Source organism: Thrips palmi, unplaced genomic scaffold, assembly GCF_012932325.1.
Source record: "Thrips palmi isolate BJ-2018 unplaced genomic scaffold, TpBJ-2018v1 HiC_scaffold_19, whole genome shotgun sequence".
Taxonomy (NCBI): domain Eukaryota; kingdom Metazoa; phylum Arthropoda; class Insecta; order Thysanoptera; family Thripidae; genus Thrips; species Thrips palmi.
The window spans coordinates 768294-789022 of NW_023144628.1; the positions used below are offsets into that span (position 1 = coordinate 768294).

At 62.8% G+C, this 20729-nt stretch overlaps 1 protein-coding gene across 1 annotated transcript in view; it reads left to right on the top strand.

Annotated features, from left to right (window-relative positions):
- The first annotated feature begins 847 nt into the window (after positions 1–847).
- The window catches only part of LOC117646205 (muscle segmentation homeobox), a 31701-nt gene continuing 11819 nt past the window's right edge, over positions 848–20729 (top strand). Inside the window, exons 1-4 of the mRNA XM_034387011.1 lie at positions 848–1659; positions 2437–2543; positions 4930–5075; positions 5178–5357. Coding sequence (XP_034242902.1) covers positions 866–1659; positions 2437–2543; positions 4930–5075; positions 5178–5357 — 1227 coding nt within the window. The 5' untranslated portion in view covers positions 848–865. The remainder of the gene's footprint in view (positions 1660–2436; positions 2544–4929; positions 5076–5177; positions 5358–20729) is intronic.

Here is a 20729-nt window from a genome sequence, read left to right on the forward strand (position 1 = left end):
CAAAGAATAAACATGTTTCATTTTCATGTTTCTTATCATAGTACATTTTTATATTTTATTATCAGAATGCTCAATCAAATGTTATAAAATTATTTTACTGAATAAAATATTTTCTCTTACCATTGTGTCCTGTAACCACACCATGCCACAACCAAAACCAAATTAAAATTAACGGAACGAACGAACAAACAACTGGGGACGGAGTGCCGGCGGGAGATGGTTTCTCGGTCGTAGCTCCTAGGCCGTTGAAGTTAGGGGGGTGTACTAAGCGAGGCGATTGTAGCTTAGACTGAGACCTACAATCGCCTCGCTTACACTACCCCTTTTATTTGAACGGTTTAGGACTTAAAGCCGAAAAACAGTCCCCGGCCCATGCTTCACAGTGGCCAGCAGAGGCGCCCAGCGGCCGGGGCAGAGCCATAACGACGCGAGCGCCGCGCGGTGGCGAGCGGGGCAAGCTCCAACTGCCGCCGCGAAAGGTAGTTCGCCAGCCCTATGCCGCTGGGCCAGAGCCGGTGCTCCATACCATCTTGCTCCGTGACGCTGCCCGCCGTGCCGCCATCCAGGACGGCCAGGAGGACATCCCATCCCGCCTCGCGCGTCGCTCGTCGCTCGCGCTCCATGTTCAGGCTGCCCCCACCCCGCGGCTCGGCTCTCGGCGCCGATGCCGGCCCCGCTGCCGCGGGGCTGCGCGCTGCGTGGCGCTGCGCTGGCAGTGGCGTGCCGGGCGATGCCGGTGGAGGGGATGGGGGGAGGGGCTTGCAGGCACGGGGTGGGGGCGGCGGGGTCGGGCGGCGCGCGGGGCGGGGCAGACGGCCAAGCCGAGACTGCGTCGCCGCTCGTTGGATGGCTGGATGGCCGACGGATGCTCCTGCTCCGCTGTGCTCCGCTGCTCAGCGCCCAGCTCAGTCCCCAACGCGACCCCGAGGCGAGTGCGGGCGAGACGCGAGTGCAGGCGGCAGGATCAACAGGCGAGTCTCAGCCCTGCGCCCCGCGTGCACCGCGTGCTGGACCGACGAGCCGCGTGACCGTGCGTGCAGTGACAGTGACCGTGATCTCGAGCACGGCGTCGACGGCGTCGACCGCCCCCGCGAGCGCCGCGCCGAGTGCCGCGCCGGGACTACCCGCCAGCACGGAGGCCTTCCTGCTCCGGTTCGGGGGCTCGCCGCCCCTGGCGCCCCACCACCACCTCCACCATCGGCCCTACGAGGACGGCCTGGACGGCCCGGAGCTGCCCGACAACGACCCGGAGCCCTCGCCGGAGGACTTCAGTCCCGGAGACCAGCGTCGCCTGCAGCTGCGGCGCGCCTCCGACAGCAGCTGTGGCAGCGCGGGCTACCCCGGCCAGGGCCACGACATCGCGCGCGACATGGTGGAGACGGTGACCGCGCACATGCACCAGCCCGCGGGCAGGTCGCCCTCACCGCCCGCGTCCGCCACCTCGGCCAGCCCGTCCAGCTCGCCCGCCCGGAGTCCGTCCACCAGCCCGCGCGCCATGCCCCCCGCCTACACCCGCCTCCACCTGCCCCTGTACTACAACAACAACCTCGAGCTGAAGCAGACGACGTCGCCGACGTCGGCGGCCTCGTCTCTCTTCACCATCGACAGCATCCTGGCCCCGCGGCCCGCCGTCAGCTCGGCCAGCGCCACGCCAACCAGGTGCGTCGCCGGCCTCTGGCCTCTGGCCTCTATGCGCCTTGCCGCGCCTTGCCGCGGTCGCGAGGACCTCGCTGCGCACGTAGTCCTCACGGCCAGACAGGGTGGACAGGCCCCACGGTGTAGCACGGTGTTGCTGCCGTGTAAGTTGCGGATTAGCGGGATTTATTTGCAACCCATTTACCTTGCTAATGGCGGCGTCACCGCGCCGCGGGCTTCGCCATGCCACTTTTTGTCTAGTCGTTATTCGACTAGGGCCCCGAGGCCCTGCAGACTGATTCCGAGAGTCGTTTTCGTCGCTCTGTCTCTCTCGCACCCATACACGACGCCCCATCAGTGCGAGAGAGGCAGAGCGACGAAAACGACTCTCGGAATCAGTCTGCAGGGCCTCGGGGCCCTAGTCGAATAACGACTAGACGACAAGTTGGGTGACTTGATTAGCGACCGGACAGCGCACCTCTGACGCGCACAGTGTCAAACGGAATCGGCCCAACACCCATTCAAATGCATTGTAATCGGCCAGCCAATCCGGTTAAAGTGCACGCGAATGCAACACTTCGGCTTTTCGCGGAATCGAATACACAGTGTTGCGAGGGCCTTCCCGGCCGAGCGATCAGCATATCGGAGTACTAGCTCGGTGACCGGCAATGTCGCCGCCCGCTGCCCGTGCTCGTCCTGTAGACCGATTCGTTTCCGTCGCTCTGTCTCTCTCGCACTCATGGGCGCCCCGTGTGGGTGCGAGAGAGACAGAGCGTCAGTCCGCTTTGCTCTTCCTTGCAGGATGTCCGGACCGGCCGCCGCGGCCATCCTGCGGCACCCCATCCACCTCGGACACCTCGCCGCGGCCGCCGCCACCGGCTTCGGCGCCACCCCCGCCGACTTCCTGGGTAAGCCTCTACTCGCCAGCGCACCGACTCCGACAGTCTCCCTCGCACCTCTACGGGACGCCCCATGAGTGCGAGAGAGACGCAGGGCGACGAAAACGACTCTCGGAATGAGTCTGCCGGCCGCCAAATGGCCCACTTCTTGCCTTCTTTCTTCCCGCAATGACCCTCGGCTGGGCGGTGTTGCTCGCCAGCTTGTCGCACTTGCGGGGCTGCCGTGGCTGCCGGGGCTGCGTGCGCCGAGGTGCGCCGTGCGCTGCAGCGGCCCCGTCGAGCCGTCAAGGCTGGCCAAGGCCACCGCTAATGCCCAAAGCGGCCCGCGACGACGCGGTGGTCAGTCACTGCGGACGCAGAGCCGAGCACACACTGCAAACTCAAATTTGCGTTTTATTTACTTCAAGTAGCGATTATGCAATTGCGTTTTACAGCTCCGCGCGTCGCCCTCCGAGCGTGTGACCCCCACCAATGGAATCCTCGTTCAGAGGGCAATCCTTTGGTGGGGTCACACGATCGGTTCAAGTCCCATTTAGCGCGCAAAAACGCTTCCGGAATTTCGACCACCTCCACCGGTCTTCCGGCCCACTGTGCGGGAGTGGAGAAAGGGTTACTACATCGCCAAGCGATCGAGCTATTTTTCAGCTCGCTAAGTACATTATAGCCGATATTTCGTTTGCATTATTCTGGCCGGGGGCGGGGCGCCTTGTGCCGTGCCTTGTGGCCGGCGCGGTGCGGCGCGGGGCTCGGCCGCCCCGCCGACGCGGAGGTGCGCGCCTCGGGGAGTTCTCCGGAGCGCCGCCGCCGCCCTCATAAAAAATATCTGCGGCGTTCCGAACTGAGCTGGGAAAGAAAACAATCGGTTTTACTTTATTCATTATGCAGTATTATTCCTCCACTCCTCCCGCCGGCCGCGGCTCCGCGGCTCGCTGCGGATGGCCGACGATTTGAGTCGTCTCGGCGAATTGTGCGTCCCGCCTCGGCCCGCCTCCTCGCCGTTCGCGGCTTGGCGGCGGTCCGCGCCGTTCCGTCGCACTCGCCCTCCCCCGCGCCGCCAACTTGAGGCGCGCTGCCCAAACTTTTTCTCGGAACCGCGACTCGCGTTTGCATGCAAACGTTCTTCGGGCCTTTTCGTATTCCTTCTTTAGTATTTTTTACGGGCTTGTTTCGAAACGTCGCTGTTCTCCGAAGACGGATCCGCGCCGTCGCGTGGTCCAATGGGTGAGAGAGAATGACGCCTCACAGTGGGCCAGAAGCCGGTGGAGGCGGCCAAAACTCTAGACGCGTTTTGAGCTCCAGAGTCGCTAAATGGGACTCGAACCGAACGTGTGACCCCACCAATGGATTGCTCTCCGGACGAGGAATCGATTGGTGAGGTCACACGTTCGGTTCGAGTCCCATTTAGCGACTCTGGAGCTCAAAACGCGTCTAGAGTTTTGGCCGCCTCCACCGGCTTCTGGCCCACTGTGCGCCTACGAAAATCGATTCTCGTTAACACAGTAAACAATTGCCTTTTCCCTGCCGCTCTACTTTCGGCGCGTTTGAGTTGTGTTTTGTTCTCTCTGGAGACAACCGAAAGCCACGAAAGCTGCTTTCCTGAGTCGCAAGGCGGATTGCGGCGCCGCGACGCAACGAAGCGAACGGACATGCAGAGTGACGGAACGCCGCGCCCAGCAAATGCATTAGCGCCCCCCACCCCGAAAAAAAAATAAAAAAATGAAACACTTTTTAACAGACAGTGTGTGACTCTTGGCCCGCTGCGATTTGAAATCCGCTCTTGATGCCTCGGAACGCAAGCGTCTTAGCAGCAAGACAGCCTTGGCGGCCTGGCCATGCCTCGCGGCCTCGCGGTCTGCAGGGAGGACGCTTTGCCGCGCTTTGCCGTTTCGCGCGCAGCCTCACCTTTGTTTTCGGTCCCCCTTTTCCGCCTCAGCATCATCAGCCGAACTAGGCCACTACACAGTGGGCCAGAAGACCGGTGGAGGCGGCTAAAATTATCTAGACGCGTTTTGAGCTCCAGCGTCGCTTAACAGGACTCGAACCGAACGTGTGACCGCATCAATGGATTCCTCGTTCAGAGAGCCATCCATTGGTGGGGTCCCATTAAGCGACTCTGGAGCTCAAAACGCGTCCAGGATTTTGGCCGCCTCCACCGGTCTTCTGGCCCACTGTGCACTGGGACCAAAGTAGCTGTGGAGCGGATCATATGAAGTGGAAAAACGGGTCAGAAATAACGGTTTCTATGAGAAATGTGCGCGGCGCGGATGAGCTCGATACGTCATCCGCAACGTACATTTCTCATAGGATCCGTTTTAGTTCTTCCGGCTCAGACCTTCTTTTGAGTTCTGGCACACCGTTTTGGCGGGAGTTCCTAACCGGTTTTCTTTGTCGACAGCGGTGGCGTACCCCAACCTCTACTCCGGCGCCTACATGTCCCACGTCGCGGCGTCCTTCGCGTCCAGCCCGATGGGCAGCCCGATGGGCAGCCCGCGGCACCCCAGCCAGCACGGCCAGCAGCACCACCTGGTGCACCACCCGCTGGTGGGCCCGCACCTCGGCGGCCACCACAGCCCGCTGAGCGGCCACCCCGCCCTGAGCGCCCACCACGCCCTGGGCGGCCACCACGGCCTCGGCGCCCACCACGGCCTGACGGGCGGCCACCCCGGCGCGCCGCCGCCCAAGAGGAAGCGGAGGCACCGGACCATCTTCACGGAGGAGCAGCTGGAGCACCTGGAGGCCACCTTCGACAAGACGCACTACCCGGACGTGGTGCTGCGCGAGCAGCTCGCCCTCAAGGTCGACCTTAAGGAGGAGCGCGTCGAGGTGAGTGACGCCGGTTCGAACACCCGTCCCACTGTAGATTTGTCTGAAGGCGGAGGCGGCCAAAATCTAGAAGCGTCTTTGAGCTCCAGAGTGTCTGAATGGGACTCGAACCGGATGTGTGACCCCACCAATGGATTGCTCTCCGAACGAGCAATCCATTGGTGGAGTCACACGTTCGGTTCGAGTACTGTTCAGCGACTCTGGAGCTCAAAACGCGTCTGGAGTTTTGACCGCCCCCACCGGTCTTCTGGCCCACTGTGCGGCCAGGCGCCTTCTTTGCGTGTTTGTTCGGTGGCATCGAGCCCCGGGCTGCGTGGGTGATTGAATGTAATAGTGTTTATCGAGGGGAGAAGGAGAGGAAGGGAGCTGAGCGGAGGGAAATCACGAGCGTAGCAGCGAAGGCCCTCAAGTGCCGCAAAGTGCCCGGCCGTGGTGCCGAGCGAGGCGGGGTGCGGCAGTGCGCGGTTTTGCATCCCCGTCGCCTCTAACCAGGACCAGCCGCCACGCCGCGCCGCGCCGGGGAAACTCCAACACCCCCGAAAAAGTAGGAACAATGGTCCCCAGTACCCGGCGAGGCCTTACCCTGTAAGTCAGATTTCTGGCCGGCCGCGGGGAACAGTGGGCCAGAAGACCAGTGGAGGCGGCCAAAACTCCAGACGCGTTTTGAGCTCCAGAGTCGGTAAGCAGGCCTCGAACCGAACGTGTGACCCCACCAATGGACTCCTCGTCCGAAGAGCAATCCATTGGTGGGGTCACACGTTCGGTTCGAGTCCCATTTAACGACTCTGGAGCTCAAAACGCGTCTGGAGTTTTGGCCGCCTCCACCGGCTTCTGGCCCACTGTGCGGGCCGCGCCCCCCGCAGCAGCCCACAAAGAGTGAGTGAGGGGAGGAGAGCTGGGCGTCTTGCTTGTTCAAAGTTCGGGCGGAGGGCAGTGTAGTGGGGCAGCGCGGGGCAGCGCGTTAAATAATTCGTAGATCGGTCTCCCTCCAGCAAAGCGACTCCTCTCAATAAGCGGATAGTCTTGGCCGGCCGGCGCGCAGGTTAGGTTAGGCTGTCGGCGGCGACTCGGCGGACTTTGGGCCCAAAGTAGAGTTTGGGTTCGGGGCGGCAAAAATTCGAGAACAATCTCGCAAGGCGCTATTCAATTAAGACTCTGACCAAGCTGAGAAGTGATCCTCTGAGTGGTCACGCCGCCTTGTGGCCCAGAAAACCGGCGGAGGCGGTCGAAATTCCCGACGGGTTTCGAGCTCCAGAGTCGCTAAATGGGACTCGAACCGAACGCGTGACCCCACCAACGGATTGCTCTCCGAACGAGGAATCCATTGGTGGGGTCCACGGTGTAGAGAGACTCGGTGGCGGCACGGGGCTATCCTTCCCATAGCGCGCGCTGTCCCCCAAATCGGGGACGGATTAGGGCACCCGCCGGCCACCAGTATCGCCACTGTCGCCCGGGGGCCAACTACGACGCTCGGCGCGCGTAGCTGCGGTCGGGGCGGCCGATGCCAGCGGCCGGCCGCCTCGGCTCAGCTTCGCGCGGACGGGCTGCGTATCTCGGCCCGCAACTACGCCGCGCCACGCTCCGATCGGCTCGGCCCTGCTCGGCTCGTCGTTCGGCAAGCGCGCTGCACCGTGCTCGGGTTGACGGTCCCTCCGCGCGAAGCTGACCGGAGGCGGCCGGCCAGCTGCATCGGCCGCCCCGACCGCAGCGTCGCAGTTGGCCCCCGGGTGACGGTGGCGCTTCGCTTGGTGGCCGGCGGGCGCCCTAATCCGTCCCCGTTTTCGGGCCAGCCCAGGCGGGCCCGTGCCGCCACCGAGTCTCTCTACACCGTGGTGGGGTCACACGTTCATTTCGAGTCCCATCTCGCGACTCAGGAGCTCAAAACGCGTCTAGTGTGACCACCCCCACCTGCCTCCTGGCCCTGCGCCGCGGATCCCTGCAGTGGAAGGAAAATGTGCCGCGGCGTCGCGTCGACGCGTTGCCGTTGGCAGCACACCGTCATGGCCGAGCTGGCCGAGCTGGCGGAGCAGCGCCCCAACACGGTGTAGTGGTGACACCCAGCCTATTAGCTTCCGATTAGCCGAGACCAAAGACACCGCTGGGAGGCGCGGGGATAAGCCGGCGACTTCGACGGCCACGACACAGCTAGCTCGCTACCGCGCCGCAGTGTCCTGCCGAGCAGCGATTCGGAAGAGTCGTTTCGTCGCTCTGTCTCTGTCGCACTCGTGGGGCCCTCCATAAGGGTGCGAGGGAGACGGAGCGACGACCCTCTCTCCTGAATGGCCGTGCCGCCGCGGTGGGTGGGCTGCCCGCCAACACCTGCCAACAGCGGCACGGCCTGGGAGGGAGGGAGGGAGGGAGTGAGAGAGAGAGAGAGAGAGAGAGAGAGAGAGAGAGAGAGAGAGAGAGAGAGAGAGAGAGAGAGAGAGGAGAGAGAGAGAGAGAGAGAGAGAGAGAGAGAGAGAGAGTTTAGTTTAGTTTTTAAAATTATTTATTGGGGGGATTTTGTTTTTAACAATTAGGGCCAGGACATGAGTTCAATTTTGTCACAAAATATGCATGCAGTATTATTGTTTTTTTTTTAGTGTTTATGTTGTGCTGCAGTGTTTACATTTTTGTGAGCTTAGATAAAATTTTAGAATTTACAGAGTATGATATTTTTTTTTTTAACTAAGCAATACCGAAATATACATAACATGTTTTAGATAATTTAATAAAAGGAAGAGAAAAGATTTTGATTCTATACAAACAAAAAGACATTTTTGAGAATATGTAAAATTTACAATGACAAGTTAACACTTTAAACATTTTAGAAGATTAAAATTTACTTATTTTTACATCACAGTTTTTGGGAGGATAATAACATTTGATAATTTTGCTATGAAAGAAGGAGCTAACTTATTAATTTATACATCTAGAAAAAACATGAGAGAGAGAGAGAGAGAGAGAGAGAGAGAGAGAGAGAGAGAGAGAGAGAGAGAGAGAGAGAGAGAGAGAGAGAGAGAGAGAGGCCGGCGCACAAAACAGGGATCGCATCGCTTTCGCGTTGCATTGCCTAGTTGTGCGTGAGACGCCGTGAAACGGCAACGGCACCCTTTGGCCGCCTTTGGCGAAAACGGGCGCGCCTCGGCCGCCTCGGACGAACCGGCCCGGGCTTAGCGTTTTGCGGCTTTTGGGAAGATGAATAAGTTGAAGGGGTTGGACGGGTGGGTGGTTCGGGAGAAGGTTATACCACTGTGCACACACGCACGCACGCACGCACACACACTCACACACTCACACACGGACCGTTCTACGTCAACCACTCGAAAGGGATTAGGGGGTTATTTGTCTGTTGTCTGGCTACCGCACAGCGGGACGGGACGGCGGCGGAGGCACTGCCGCAGGGCCGCAGCACAGTGGGCCAGAAGACCGGCGGTGGCGGTCAAAATCCCGGACGCGTTTTGAGCTCCAGAGTCGCCAAATGGAACTCGAATAACCGAACGTGTGACCCCACCAATGGATGGCTCTCCGAACGAGGAATCCATTGGTGGGGTCACACGTCCGGTTCGAGTCCTGTTTAGCGACTCTGGAGCTCAAAACGCGTCTGGGACTTTGGCCCCCTGCGCCCGTCTTCTGACCCACCGTGCGAACGACCTCCGCCACCGCCGCGGCCAGCGCCACCACGATGAGGGCCGCTCGGCACGCCCGGCCGCCGCGACAGGCCGCCAGCCCCACTCCGCCTCGGCTCGCTTCGGCTCGTCCAATGGAGCCAATCTCCGCGCACAATGCGAGGTAATTTGCATGTCGTCTGGAGGAGGAGGAGGAGAAGGGCGCGGCGAAGACCGAAGACCCACAACAGCGCAGAGTATCGCAGCATCCCCTCCGCCGCCTCGTCCTCCCCGCGCGGAGTCGGCGGCGATGCGGCCAGCCTGGCGTGGCAGCACACTGAGAGTCGTTTTCGTCGCTCTGTCTCTCTCGCACTCATCGAGGTGCGAGAGAGACGGAAACGACTCTCGGCATCAGTGTGCGGGGCGTGGCAGCGTGGCAGGGCTCGCCAGGTTTTTCGTTCATCCCCCCGCAGCTCCTCCGCGACGCGGCTCGAGTGCAAATGGGCGTCCACTGCATCATTTCACAGTGCCGTTGCCGCGCCGCGCGCGTTTGGGAACGCATTTGGGTCAGACCCGGGCGCGCACTGCTTTCCTAAACAGGTTAAAAAGTAATGACTGTTGTGACTCCAGGACGGACGGACTCACCTCGCCCCCGCGAGCGGCGCGAGCGCAGATACATATTTATCCACATATTTTAGCACCTGTGTCAACACACGCGGGATGCAAATTATTTCGTCACCACGCTTGCCTGTTTGGCGGCGCCACTGGGTCGCCCCCTCCCCTCCCCTCCCCTCCCCCTCTTCCTGCAGGACGCGACTTTATTCAAACGCGGAAACCCATTCGGGGCGCTATCGGGATATCGAATGAATTCAATGAACGAATTCGATTAGTCGCCGCGGCGGTACGACATTCACATTCACATTCGAGAGCGTGTTTCGCGGCGGTGTACACAGTCAGTCAGTCACTCTCTCTCTCTCTCTCTCTCTCTCTCTCTCTCTCTCTCTCTCTCTCTCTCTCTCTCTCTCTCTCTCTCTCTCTCTCTCTCTCTCTCTCTCTCTCTCTCTCTCTCTCTCTCTCTCTCTCTCTCTCTCTCTCACACACACACACACACACACACACACTCGCACGCACACTCGCACGCACACGCCCTTCCCGCCGCGGTGTGTTTCCGCCCCGCCACTGGCAATGGCGCCACTGTTTTTCCGCTGGTAATAATGTGTTTCAATATGACAAAGTCAACAATCCTGGTGGTCATATCAAAACGCGGCAGCCTGTCTCTCTCGCGCTGGCTGCCTGGCCCACTGCCTGGCCCACTGCCTGGCCCACTGCCTGGCTGGCTGGCGCTGGCTGCCGGGATTGCCACGACTCTGCCGGGACGGCATGTGAGTACACACGTGTGTATAATGCACGCCCCTTATACAGAAAGTAGTATTAAATGTCCCACAGTGCCGCGGCCCCGCGGCGCTCCGGAGAAACAGAGACAGCGACATCCGAGGGGTGAATCACTCGGCGTTCTGATGTACACATGAGTACATGAGTACGGATGAGTACACCATATTTTACTCATAAATTTCACATTTGTAAACGTTTTAAGGCTTTATTTAGCGTTTTAAACGGCACTCAACGCCAAATCGGCCGAAAAACTGGCGAATTTTGACCCTTTTAAACTTGTGAGTACACTGAGTACGGGCTTATTTGTACACTTGAGTACACTTGTGATTCACCCCTCGGCGACATCTCGCATTCATCCATGGCACTGGGAGCGGAGCGAGCAGGGCGACTGTCGAAAAGTCGCCGGAGAAACGAGGCTGCCGGAGGGTATAAGGCAGAAATCTCGGGTTCGAATCCCGACGGGTTCGATTTTCTCCTCTCGCCACACTGCGGGTAAACCTCTGTCGCGTGGACGCGGGCGGACTGCGAGTGGCGCGGCCAGCCAGGGCGATTCCGAAGCAGGAGCGTTGGTCTCTCTCGCACTCATGGGGCGACCCTGAGGTGCGAGAGGGAGAGAGAGAGAGAGACAGACGGATCGACGAAAGTGGCGTTCGGAATCATCCTGGAGGCGCGGCGGGCGCGGCGGGGGCGGATCAAAATTCAAATGTTTGCTGAGAAAACAAGCGGGCCAGGACGGCGGGCGACGGCAGCGCGGAGGCCACTTCGCTGCGTCGCTGCCACCGCGGCCGAAGGGCACCTGCCCGTCAACCGCCAGCAGAGTGGTTCCGGGCAGTGCGGGGAGGCCCGGGCTACTCAGGGGCCTACCGCCAACCCGCTGTCTCTCTCCCACCCATGGGGAGGTACAGGGAGGCGGCAGGCCTTCCCGCAGTGCGTGGAATCACTCTGCAGTCTGGTCCACGGTGATCCTCGCCCCGATGGCACACCATCCCAACCTCGCGAGAGCCGCCGAGGCGCCAAGCCTGAGCGGTGCGACGCACAGTGGGCCAGAAGCCGGTGGAGGCGGCCAAAACTCTAGACGCGTTTTGAGCTCCAGAGTCGCTAAATGGGACTCGAACCGAACGGGTGACCCCACCAATGGATTCCTCGTCCGGAGAGCAATCCATTGGTGGGGTCACACGCTCGGTTCGAGTCCCATTTAGCGACTCTGGAGCTCAAAACGCGTCTAGAGTTTTGGCCGCCTCCACCGGCTTCTGGCCCACTGTGGGGCGGCGTCGCGACGCGGCCGCGATGACGCGATGCGCTGGTGGGGGCCGAGCCGAGGCCGGCCGGGCCGAGGCATCAGCGTATCATGGCGCGTTGCTGCGCGCTGCGCTCGGCTCGCGCGGCTTGCTCGCTCGGCCCCCCGCGGCGCCCAGTGGCATGCCATCCCGTCGCCATGGCAACGGCCAGCATGGCGCGCCTCTCGCATCTCCCACGGCACGGCCGCCACGCCCCCGCGGCCCCCGCGGCCCCCGCGGCCCCCGCGGCCCCCGCGGCCCCCGCGGCCCCCGCGGCCCCCGCGCAACGACGTCGCGGGGCGCAGCGGCACGGCCGGCGCGGTGCAGGCCAACGTCGGTGACCTCCGCCTGAATAACCGTCTCGCTCAATCACTTGTCGTTGACGGTGCCGGCGGTGCCCTGCTGTGTCCTCCTGGACAAAGTATCCACGCCGGCATCATAAAGCACGTCGTGTCAATGGCCACGCCACCACGCCGCGGCGCTACCCACCCGGTGGAATTGGACGGCCTTCAATGGCATTCAATGACCGCCAGGACGACAGATAGTTGTATTTACGACTCTTTCCACCTGGCCGCGCCGTGCCATGCCGTGCCGCGCCGTGCCGCGCCGTGCCGTGCACCGGCGCCCCATTTGGCGGTCATTCACAGCCAGGCGATAGGCGTCCTTTATCCGCATCCGGGCCGCCCGAAGCCGCAAGGTAAAATAAACTGCAGTGCTCTCTGCGATGCTGCGGGGCTGCGGGGCCGTGAGAACGAAACGTCCGAGAGGGGACCTGTAATCCCTCTCCAGCCCGAAGGACCCCAAAGGGGCGCAAAAAGGCGGGTAAACGGCGCGAAGTCGTGAAGGGTGGCGTCTTGGTGGGCGCGTGCTGTGCGGTGCGTGCTGGGGGAGGAGGGACGACGGACGCTTGCTGTCTCTCTCGCTCATGCTCTCGCTGGAGGGAGATAGCCCGGGCTTATCGTGTGTGCACACTGTGCACAGGCTGATGCGCGCTCGTTTTGCACCAGCGTGGCGTGAGGACGACGGCCGTGGTGGACCACTCCGTCAACAAACAACCGCCTCTCGATTCGCCGTTACGTGATTCCAGAAATCTACTGTAAACAAGGACAATTAGGCTAACCTGCAGACTGATTACGAGAGCCGCAGCTCTGTCTCTCTCTCTCGCCCAAAAGAACGCCCAGTGAGTGCGATGGGTGCGGGGCTGTGCCTTGGGTTCTACTTGCCCAGCCCCCAGTCCCCAGTCTCAACCCTGGACAGGGTCTCAACACCGCCGGCGGGGCCCTGTCCCTTATTCGCGCGAAACCTCCGTGACCTCCCCCGTGACGTCCCCTGCGACCTCCTCCGTGACCTCCTCCGTGACCTCCTCCATGACCTCCTCCATGACCTCCTCCGTGACCTCCTCCGTGACCTCCCCCGTGACGTCCCCTGCGACCTCCTCTGTGACCTCCTCCGTGACCTCCTCCATGACCTCCTCCGTGACCTCCTCCGTGACCTCCTCCGTGACCTCCGTGACCTCTGCGGTCCTCGGCCTCCATCGAGGTCGTCAAGGTGGCCGCCGGCAAGGCTTACTTCTTTTACAGCCTCCTGTCGTCCCTTGTCCGCCCGGCGACGTCCGGAGTCCGTCAGTCCGTCCGGAGCCGCCTTGGCCGCGCCGCGCCCCGCCAGCCTGGCGCCGGCACGGCGGGGGTGGGGCGGGGGAGGGGGTCCTCCACACAACAGGGGTGCTGATCCGTGCTTAGCCAGTCGAGTCGGCAGCGCTGCGGCACTGCTGGAGGAAGTGGCGGAGGCGCTCCGTCCGACACCCCCAATAAAAAGGTGTTTGCAAAAGGTGTGCGGCGGGGAGTCCTCAAAGTGCGGGGCCGTGGAGCCGCCAGTGCGCCGGCCTGGTTGGCACTGGCACTACACTGCAACGACAACGGCGGGCAGGTGAGGTGCCATAAATTGTGCCCTGCACATGGCGTGGACTGGCGGCGTGGCGTGGCACCGGGGTTTCCAGCCTCTGCACTTGGCGCAGCATTCCCACACCTTCCCACGGCCGCGCGGCGCCAGCAGTCCGATGCGCTGTCTCTCTCTTGCTGCTGGACGCCGCACGAGAGCGAGAGAGACAGAGCGGCTGTTCGGAACCAGCGCACGTGGCCGTCGGTCCGGTCGGCCTAGCACAGTGTGCCGGAAAACCGGTGGAGGCGGCCAAAATGCGAGACGCGTTTTGAGCTCCAGAGTCGCCAAATGGGATCCGAACCGAACGTGTGACCCCACCAATGGATTGCTCTCCGAACGAGGAATCCATTGGTGGGGTCACACGCTCGGTTCGAGTCCTGTGTAGACTCTGGACCTCGAAACGCGTCTTGGCCGCCTCCACCGGTCTTCCGGCCCACTGTGCCGGGGTGTCCATGCCGAGCCGGGGGTGGTTGGGGTAGGCGAGGCGAGGCGTGCAGGGAAATGAGGGTGGTGGTGGAGGCGGCAGCAGATGGATCTGTTTTGATTCCGCACTGATTCCAGACAGCGCGTGCCGTGGCAGTGCCGTGCCTGGGCCGCACATCAAGTACACGGCCGAGTACATGACTCATTTAGCGCGCGGCCTAGGGACCCGCTTGGGCGCGGCTGGGCGGGGCGCGGCGGGGCGCGGTCAGGATGTTTACGTTCTGAATCGAAAAAGCAGAGCAGAGCTCCGCATCCCGCGGCGCTGTTTTGTTTCTTGCTCCCTCCAGCTGCAACCCGCTGGAGCGCTGGAGCGGGCCGCGGTCTCCAGGACCTCCGGGCAGGGCGCGCCTTGCCTCGCCTTGCCCGATCGGCTTCCGTTTTTGCATATTTATGCCGTAAAAACAGGAAATCAGAAAGAGCAAGGGGCGCGTCGGAGGCGGGCCGGCCAAGGGGAAAGAGTTTCGACTTGGCCGCCGTCCGCGGGGCGGGGCAGGGCGGGGCGGGGCGGGGCGGGGCGGGGCGGGGCGGGGCGCGGGCGTCGCCGCGAGGGTGCGGGGCAGGTCCGCCAAAAAATGTGTACTCGCGGTGTTTGAACACGGGGCTGCCGGCTGCCGCCGCTGCTTGTAAGCGATTGTCGGGGCCCTGCCTGCTGGCTGGCGCGCGCTGCGTCGAGGATGGCCGGGGCTGCTGCGCCATGGCTGCGCGGCCGCGGGGACTGACACGAAGGACCGGAGAGAGAGAGATAATATCATAGACAGATTGGGACTGAAACAACAGCGGAGAGACAGGGATAATAACGACGGGAAATGGAATCGGGCGTGCTATGCGCTGCCACGGCACTGCCACGGCACTGCCACGGCACTGCCACGGCACTGCCACGGCGCTGCCACGGCGCTGCCACGCCACTGCCACGGCGGGCCGCCTCCAAACGGGCCATCCGCGTCGCTCCGTCTCGCTCGCACGCGCGGCGGCGTGCCCAGGGCGTGCCGTTGCGGTGCGAGAGAGGCAAGCCCCTGTTCTCGGAGTCCGCCAGCAGCCCCACAGCCCGGCTGCGGCATTTCGGGCTGAATAAACACGACCGGGGTTTGCAGGGGTTTGGGAAGGCACATTATCCGCACCCCCCTTCACCCCCACCCCCGCCCCGCACAACGGCCGGCCTCGCGCCTCGCGCAGCGCGACGGCCTTGCGTCGCGCCTCCTCTCCAAACAACAACAACAAAAATGGGAAGAGAGCTGCGATTGGCCGCTAAGTCTGGCGCCGCGACTCTCCGCGCCGCTTTGACTTCCGTCATGAGCCACGCGGACGCGAAAGACGCGAAGGACTCGAGGGTCTCGAGGGTCTCGAGGGCGGGGGTGCGGCGCGGGCCGCGCGCTACTCGCGAAGCGGATAGCCGAGTTAGTTTAGTAAATGGGGCGAATGTTTTGACAATGAGAGCGGCGTCTGCCCCATCCCCTTCCCCCTCCCCTCGGACGGCCGAGCCAGCCACATTACCATGGCAGGGATGAGTGGGAATCCTGCATCCGGGAGCGTCCGGGGCCAACCGGGACACCGGAAGGAAAGCCGTGCTGATGCGGAGCGCGAGCGAGATGGGCTGCTGCTTTGCAGCGTCGCGAAACTGGTGCACTGTGGGCCAGAGGATCGGTGGTGGACGCGGTCAAAATCTTGGTCGGGTTTTGAGCTCCGGAGCCGCTAAAATGGGAATCGAACCGGGCGCGCCACCCCACCAATGGGTTGCTCTCCGAACGAGGAGTCCGTTGGTGGGGTCACACGTTCGGTTCGAGTCCTGTTTAGCGACTCTGGACCTCAAAACGCGCCTGGAGTTTTGGCCGCCGACGCCGGTCTTCTTGCCCACTGTAAGCCGAACCGCCCAGGAAAGTACGCAGAGCGGATAGGGCGGGTCGAGGCCTTGGGGCGGGAGGGCAGGCGGGGGCGGGGGCGCCCGGCCCGACCGAAGGTCTTGGCTGCTGGCTCGGCCGGCCGCACAGATCAATGACATTCTAATTAACACAGCGTTGAATTTTTGATCCACTTTGAAAACAATGAAGGTCTTGTTTCGTGACCAAACAATATTAACCTAAACCCCGTAACCCTCATCACGGGTGGGCCCTGGGGGAGGGAAGGGGCGGGTGGACGGGCAGGGTGCCGACGGCGGCGTGCTGGAGAGGGGGAAGGGGGAGGGGGAGGCTCTCGCGGCGAGGAGGCGCGTGCATGTTTCCTTCCCATGCGTTTGTTTTCACTCCCACTCGTTTTCAGTTAGCTCCACTTGCAACCCCCATCCCGGCCCTGCCCTGCCCGCAACCCGTCGGCCGGGGGGTCGCCTCGACGAGACGACGAGCTCAAGCTCAAACCCGCCCGCCGGCCAAATCCCGTACAGTGTACAGGGAGCAAAGGCGGCGGAACATGATGCCTAATTTTATATTGCGCCGCCAAACTGTCGCAGAAGATCATCATTCGAGAGTCCTTTTCGTCGCTCTGTCTCTCTCGCACCTTTCGGTGACGCCCCATGAGTGCAAGAGCACGGTGAAAACGGAATCTGGTTTTCCCAGGAAATCGCCTATGTCGCTACCATAGGCTTCCTGGGAAAACCAGGTTCCGTTTTCACCGCGAAGGATAGAGCGACGAAAACGACTCTCGCGGAATCAGCGGCGCCCGCGGTCCACGGGGTTGACGAGGTGGTAGTCCCGCCGCGGTTCGAGCAGGCCGTCTCACACCGGCCGGCCGTCTGGCGTGCATGATCCTGGCTGCGCGTGACGGGCCGTGGCGCGGCGTGACGCGTGCGCACGCTCGCTTGTCGCCACGCGCGTGTCCGTCTCGTGCCGGCTATAGCGCTGTGGCTGTAGCGCCCAGCGAAGCGCCGCCGTGATGTTGACTGCCAAATAAAGCGTTTTACATCTCGATCGGGCGGGCCGCGTCGTTGACGTGATTAGGTGCACGCGCCGCGCCGCCCCGCCACGCCCCGCCACGCCCCGCCCCAACCCCGCCCCGCCCCGCCCCACCCCACCCCACCCCGCCCCGCCCCGGCGAGGGAAAAGCGGTGCGAAACTCGAGAAAGGAGCAGCGCGGTGTGGTGCGAGTCGCGGCGGCGGGGTGGAGGAGGCGCCGGGGCTGCCGGGGGAGTGAGTGCTCTCGGCTGTCAGATCGCGGCCCGGAGATAACGCGCCTGGTGTGATGAAGAGCGTGAAGCGGGGAGGGGAGGGAGCGGGTCACCTTGGCTTGGCGCGCCTTGGCGACACACACACACACACACACACACACACACACACACACACACACACACACGAGCTCTAACAGTGTAGCAGTAGTAGGTAACAGGTGTGCCAGAGGTGGCCAGATGACTCGCCGCGGCTGCCGCGGCGGGGATGAACCTGGACAAAGTTTTAGATACTACTTTGTCCAGGGGGATGCAGGAGGGCAAGCTGATGGACGCACTCATGATTTTTGCAGTGTAGGCGGGTGGCTTGTTTGGCGACATGCAGATGATTGGTGCCGCTGCTGCCGTTTATGAATGGGTGGCGGCGGCCGACACGGTAGCGATACAGCGGGGCTTAGACTTATTGCGGGAAGCCAAAAGGATTCAATTATCGTCTGAGCCGCTCTCTCTGTGGGCCGGCGGCCGGCGCGCACACACATACACACACACACACACACATGCGCACACACACGCCCTCTCACACTCACGCACGCCACCACCAAGCAACCACCAACGCACCCTGCCGTCCTAATCCCATCAGTGCAGTCTAGCGGCTGCAGTTGGGACGTGTTGTGCCCGGCGGCTCGGCGCGGCGCGCCCCGGTGCCCTATCTTCGCCCCGCCGCCACCCCCGCGCCTCCACGGTGCGGGTCAAGAACGGCCAGGCGACGCCGAAGCCGTGCAACGCTCGTGTAGAGAGAGCAGGTGAGGCGAGATAGACATATCTGGATTGAAATGCCAAGTGCGCCGTGGCTGCGCACAGTGCGCACTGACCCCGCGGCGCCGAGTCCGCGAGCTGGATTAGCACCTCCTTGCGCTCCACCCCCGCCCCACCCCACCCCGCCCCGCCCCGCCCCGCCTCGCCTCGCCTCGCCGCGCTCGCCACTGCTAATGTTTTAAGCCCTCTCGTCTTGTTCTTTAATCACTCCGCGGAGCCGGGAAAGCCGGGAAGGCTAAGCCGCGCCGTCGCCGCGCGCGCCAAAGCTGCCGAACAAAGGAAAAGCTCGCGGAAAAACTGGACTGAACGGGGCCGAATGAAAATGAAAAGAAAACGGCGTGCGCGCGTGTTTTGTGTACGAAAAGTTGTTATTCCCCCCGGAGCCTCGCTGGCTAAAGGGGAAGCCAATGCGGAGTAGCCAGCGTGGCCAGCGTAGCCAGCGGCGGCCAAAGAGTAGCCATAGCACGCCGTGCCGCGCCGTGCCGCGCCGTGCCGCGCCGTGCCGCGCCGTGCCGTGCCGCGCCGTGCCGTGCCGCGCCGTGCCGTGCCGCGCCGCCGCCGGGCGGCCCCGCCACCCTTTCCCGCCAGCGTTTATTTCTCGTTAATTAAAGAATTACCCCGATTTTGTTATTCTTTCCAGCGATTTTGTAGGACGCGCGTTAATTTTGGATAGGAGCCGCCGAGCCGCCCCGGGCGTGCATACAGTGCTCCGCACCGCTCCGCACAGCGGAAGGGAGCCAGAGGGAGCGCGACGACGCACAGTGGACCAGAAGACCGGTGGAGGCGGCCAAAACTCCATACGCGTTTTGAGCTCCAGAGTCGCTAAATGGGCCTCGAACCGAACGCGTGACCCCACCAATGGATTGCTCTTCGGACGAGGAGTCCATTGGTGGGGTCACACGTTCGGTTCGAGACCTGCTTAGCTACTCTGGAGCTCAAAACGCGTCTAGAGTTTTGGCCGCCTCCACCGGTCTTCTGGCCCACTGTGCGACGCCGGTCCGGACTGTCTGCCGCGGCCACGCCGCCGGGCCCACTGCGCCGCGCTGCGCCGCGCTGCGCGGTCCGCCGGGGGGATGCTAGCAGCCGAAGCCTGCGAACACACATCGTGCACCCGCACTGCGAATTGTTGATGGCCTGGCCGCCTGCAGACCGATTCCGAGAGTCGTTTTCGTCGCTGCGTCTCTCTCGCACCTGTGCGGGACGCCCCATGAGTGCGAGAGAGACGCAGCGACGAAAACGGACCCTCGGAATCGGTCTGCTGGCGGTCGACGGCGAGGTCGCGGTGGCGGGGGTCGCGACGACACCCCGGGGCGGTGGCCACACGGATGACGGCGCGGCCGCGGTGATCCGTAGCGAGATTAGCCTGATTAAAAGCCCCGCCGCCACCGCCGCCACCACCACGCCGACGGCCAGGCCGGTACAATGTGATTAATTAGCAAATAGGTGGGGGCAGACGTGGTCCAGTCGCTCCGTTTGCGAGTGGGCCCGCGTGTGTGTGTGTGTGTGTGTGTGTGTGTGGGCGAGTGAGATCCCTGCTGGTTTAGCCAGGTGCCCCGAAAATCGCGGCTCATTGAAAAAACCCGGCCGGTCCCTGGGACGTGGAAACGCCCGCCCAGCGCGGCGCCTTGGCGCGGAGCGAGGAAACCCCAAACCCTGCTAATACGCTTCGTGCTTCGTTAGTTTGGCCGGTTTGGGGATCACGACCACGAATCCAGCATCGCCCGGAATTTTCCCCCATCGAACCGAGCGCAGCGGGAAGGCCGCGAAAAGGGGTACGGACGGACCAAAAGCGGCGGACAAAAAGCTGATTTGAAATTCCGATGAATGAGAGGAAGTTGACTGGTGGGTGCGCGCACGCGTGTAGCGCGTGTAGGTGTGTGCGTGAATGCGGCGTGCAGGGAGTGTACGTGTTTGATCGATCGGGGCGCTGCGCTACGCCATGCCCGCCTTCACAATGGCCAACGGATCGCAGGCATTGGCGAGCGGCTGGGGCGGGGCGGGGCGCGCGGCGTGCCTCTCACGGCGCCCGGGGGTGCCCACCCCGCCGCGCCTCGCCCCGCCCCGCCCCGCCCCGCCCCGCCCCGCCCCAGGCCGGAATTATTAAGTACCTGCGAGGGCTTACGGGTCCGCGGCGCGTTGAAGCGTGAGTGGTGCCGTGGCCCAAATCGCGCGGAAACTGCGGGAAACGGTGCGGCCGGGGCCGGGGATCGAACCGCCACCACTGCGATCAGCGCCCGACGACGCCCAGTGGGCCAGAAGACCGGCGGAGGCGGTCAGAACCCCGGACGAATTTTGAGCTCCAGAGTCGCTAAATGGCACTCAAAACAAACGGGTCGCACGCTCGGTTCGAGTCCTCTTTAGCGACTCTGGAGCTCAAAACGCGTCTAGGGTTTTGGCCGCCTCCGCGCCGGTCTTGGCCTCGAGTCCCATTCCGCGCGCAGACGAGGACAAGCAGGCATGCACGCTTGCCGGCGGCCTGGCTGGCTGGCTGGCTGGCTGCCTGGCTGCCTGGCTGGCTGGCTGGCTGCCTGGCTGCCTGGCTGGCTGGCTGGCTGGCTGCCTCGCTGGCTGGCTGGCTGGCTGCCTGGCTGGCTGGCTGCCTGGCTGCCTGGCTGGCTGGCTGGCTGGCTGCCTGGCTGCCTGGCTGACGGGACGCCAGCCTATTTATTCCTTTAAATTTGTTGAGGTTTCCCCCCTGGAAGACCTGGCGCTGCAGCGACGCCGGCTAATACAGCCAGGGGCCACTCAATTCCCGCGGGATTCGATTTAGAATATGCGCGGGGCG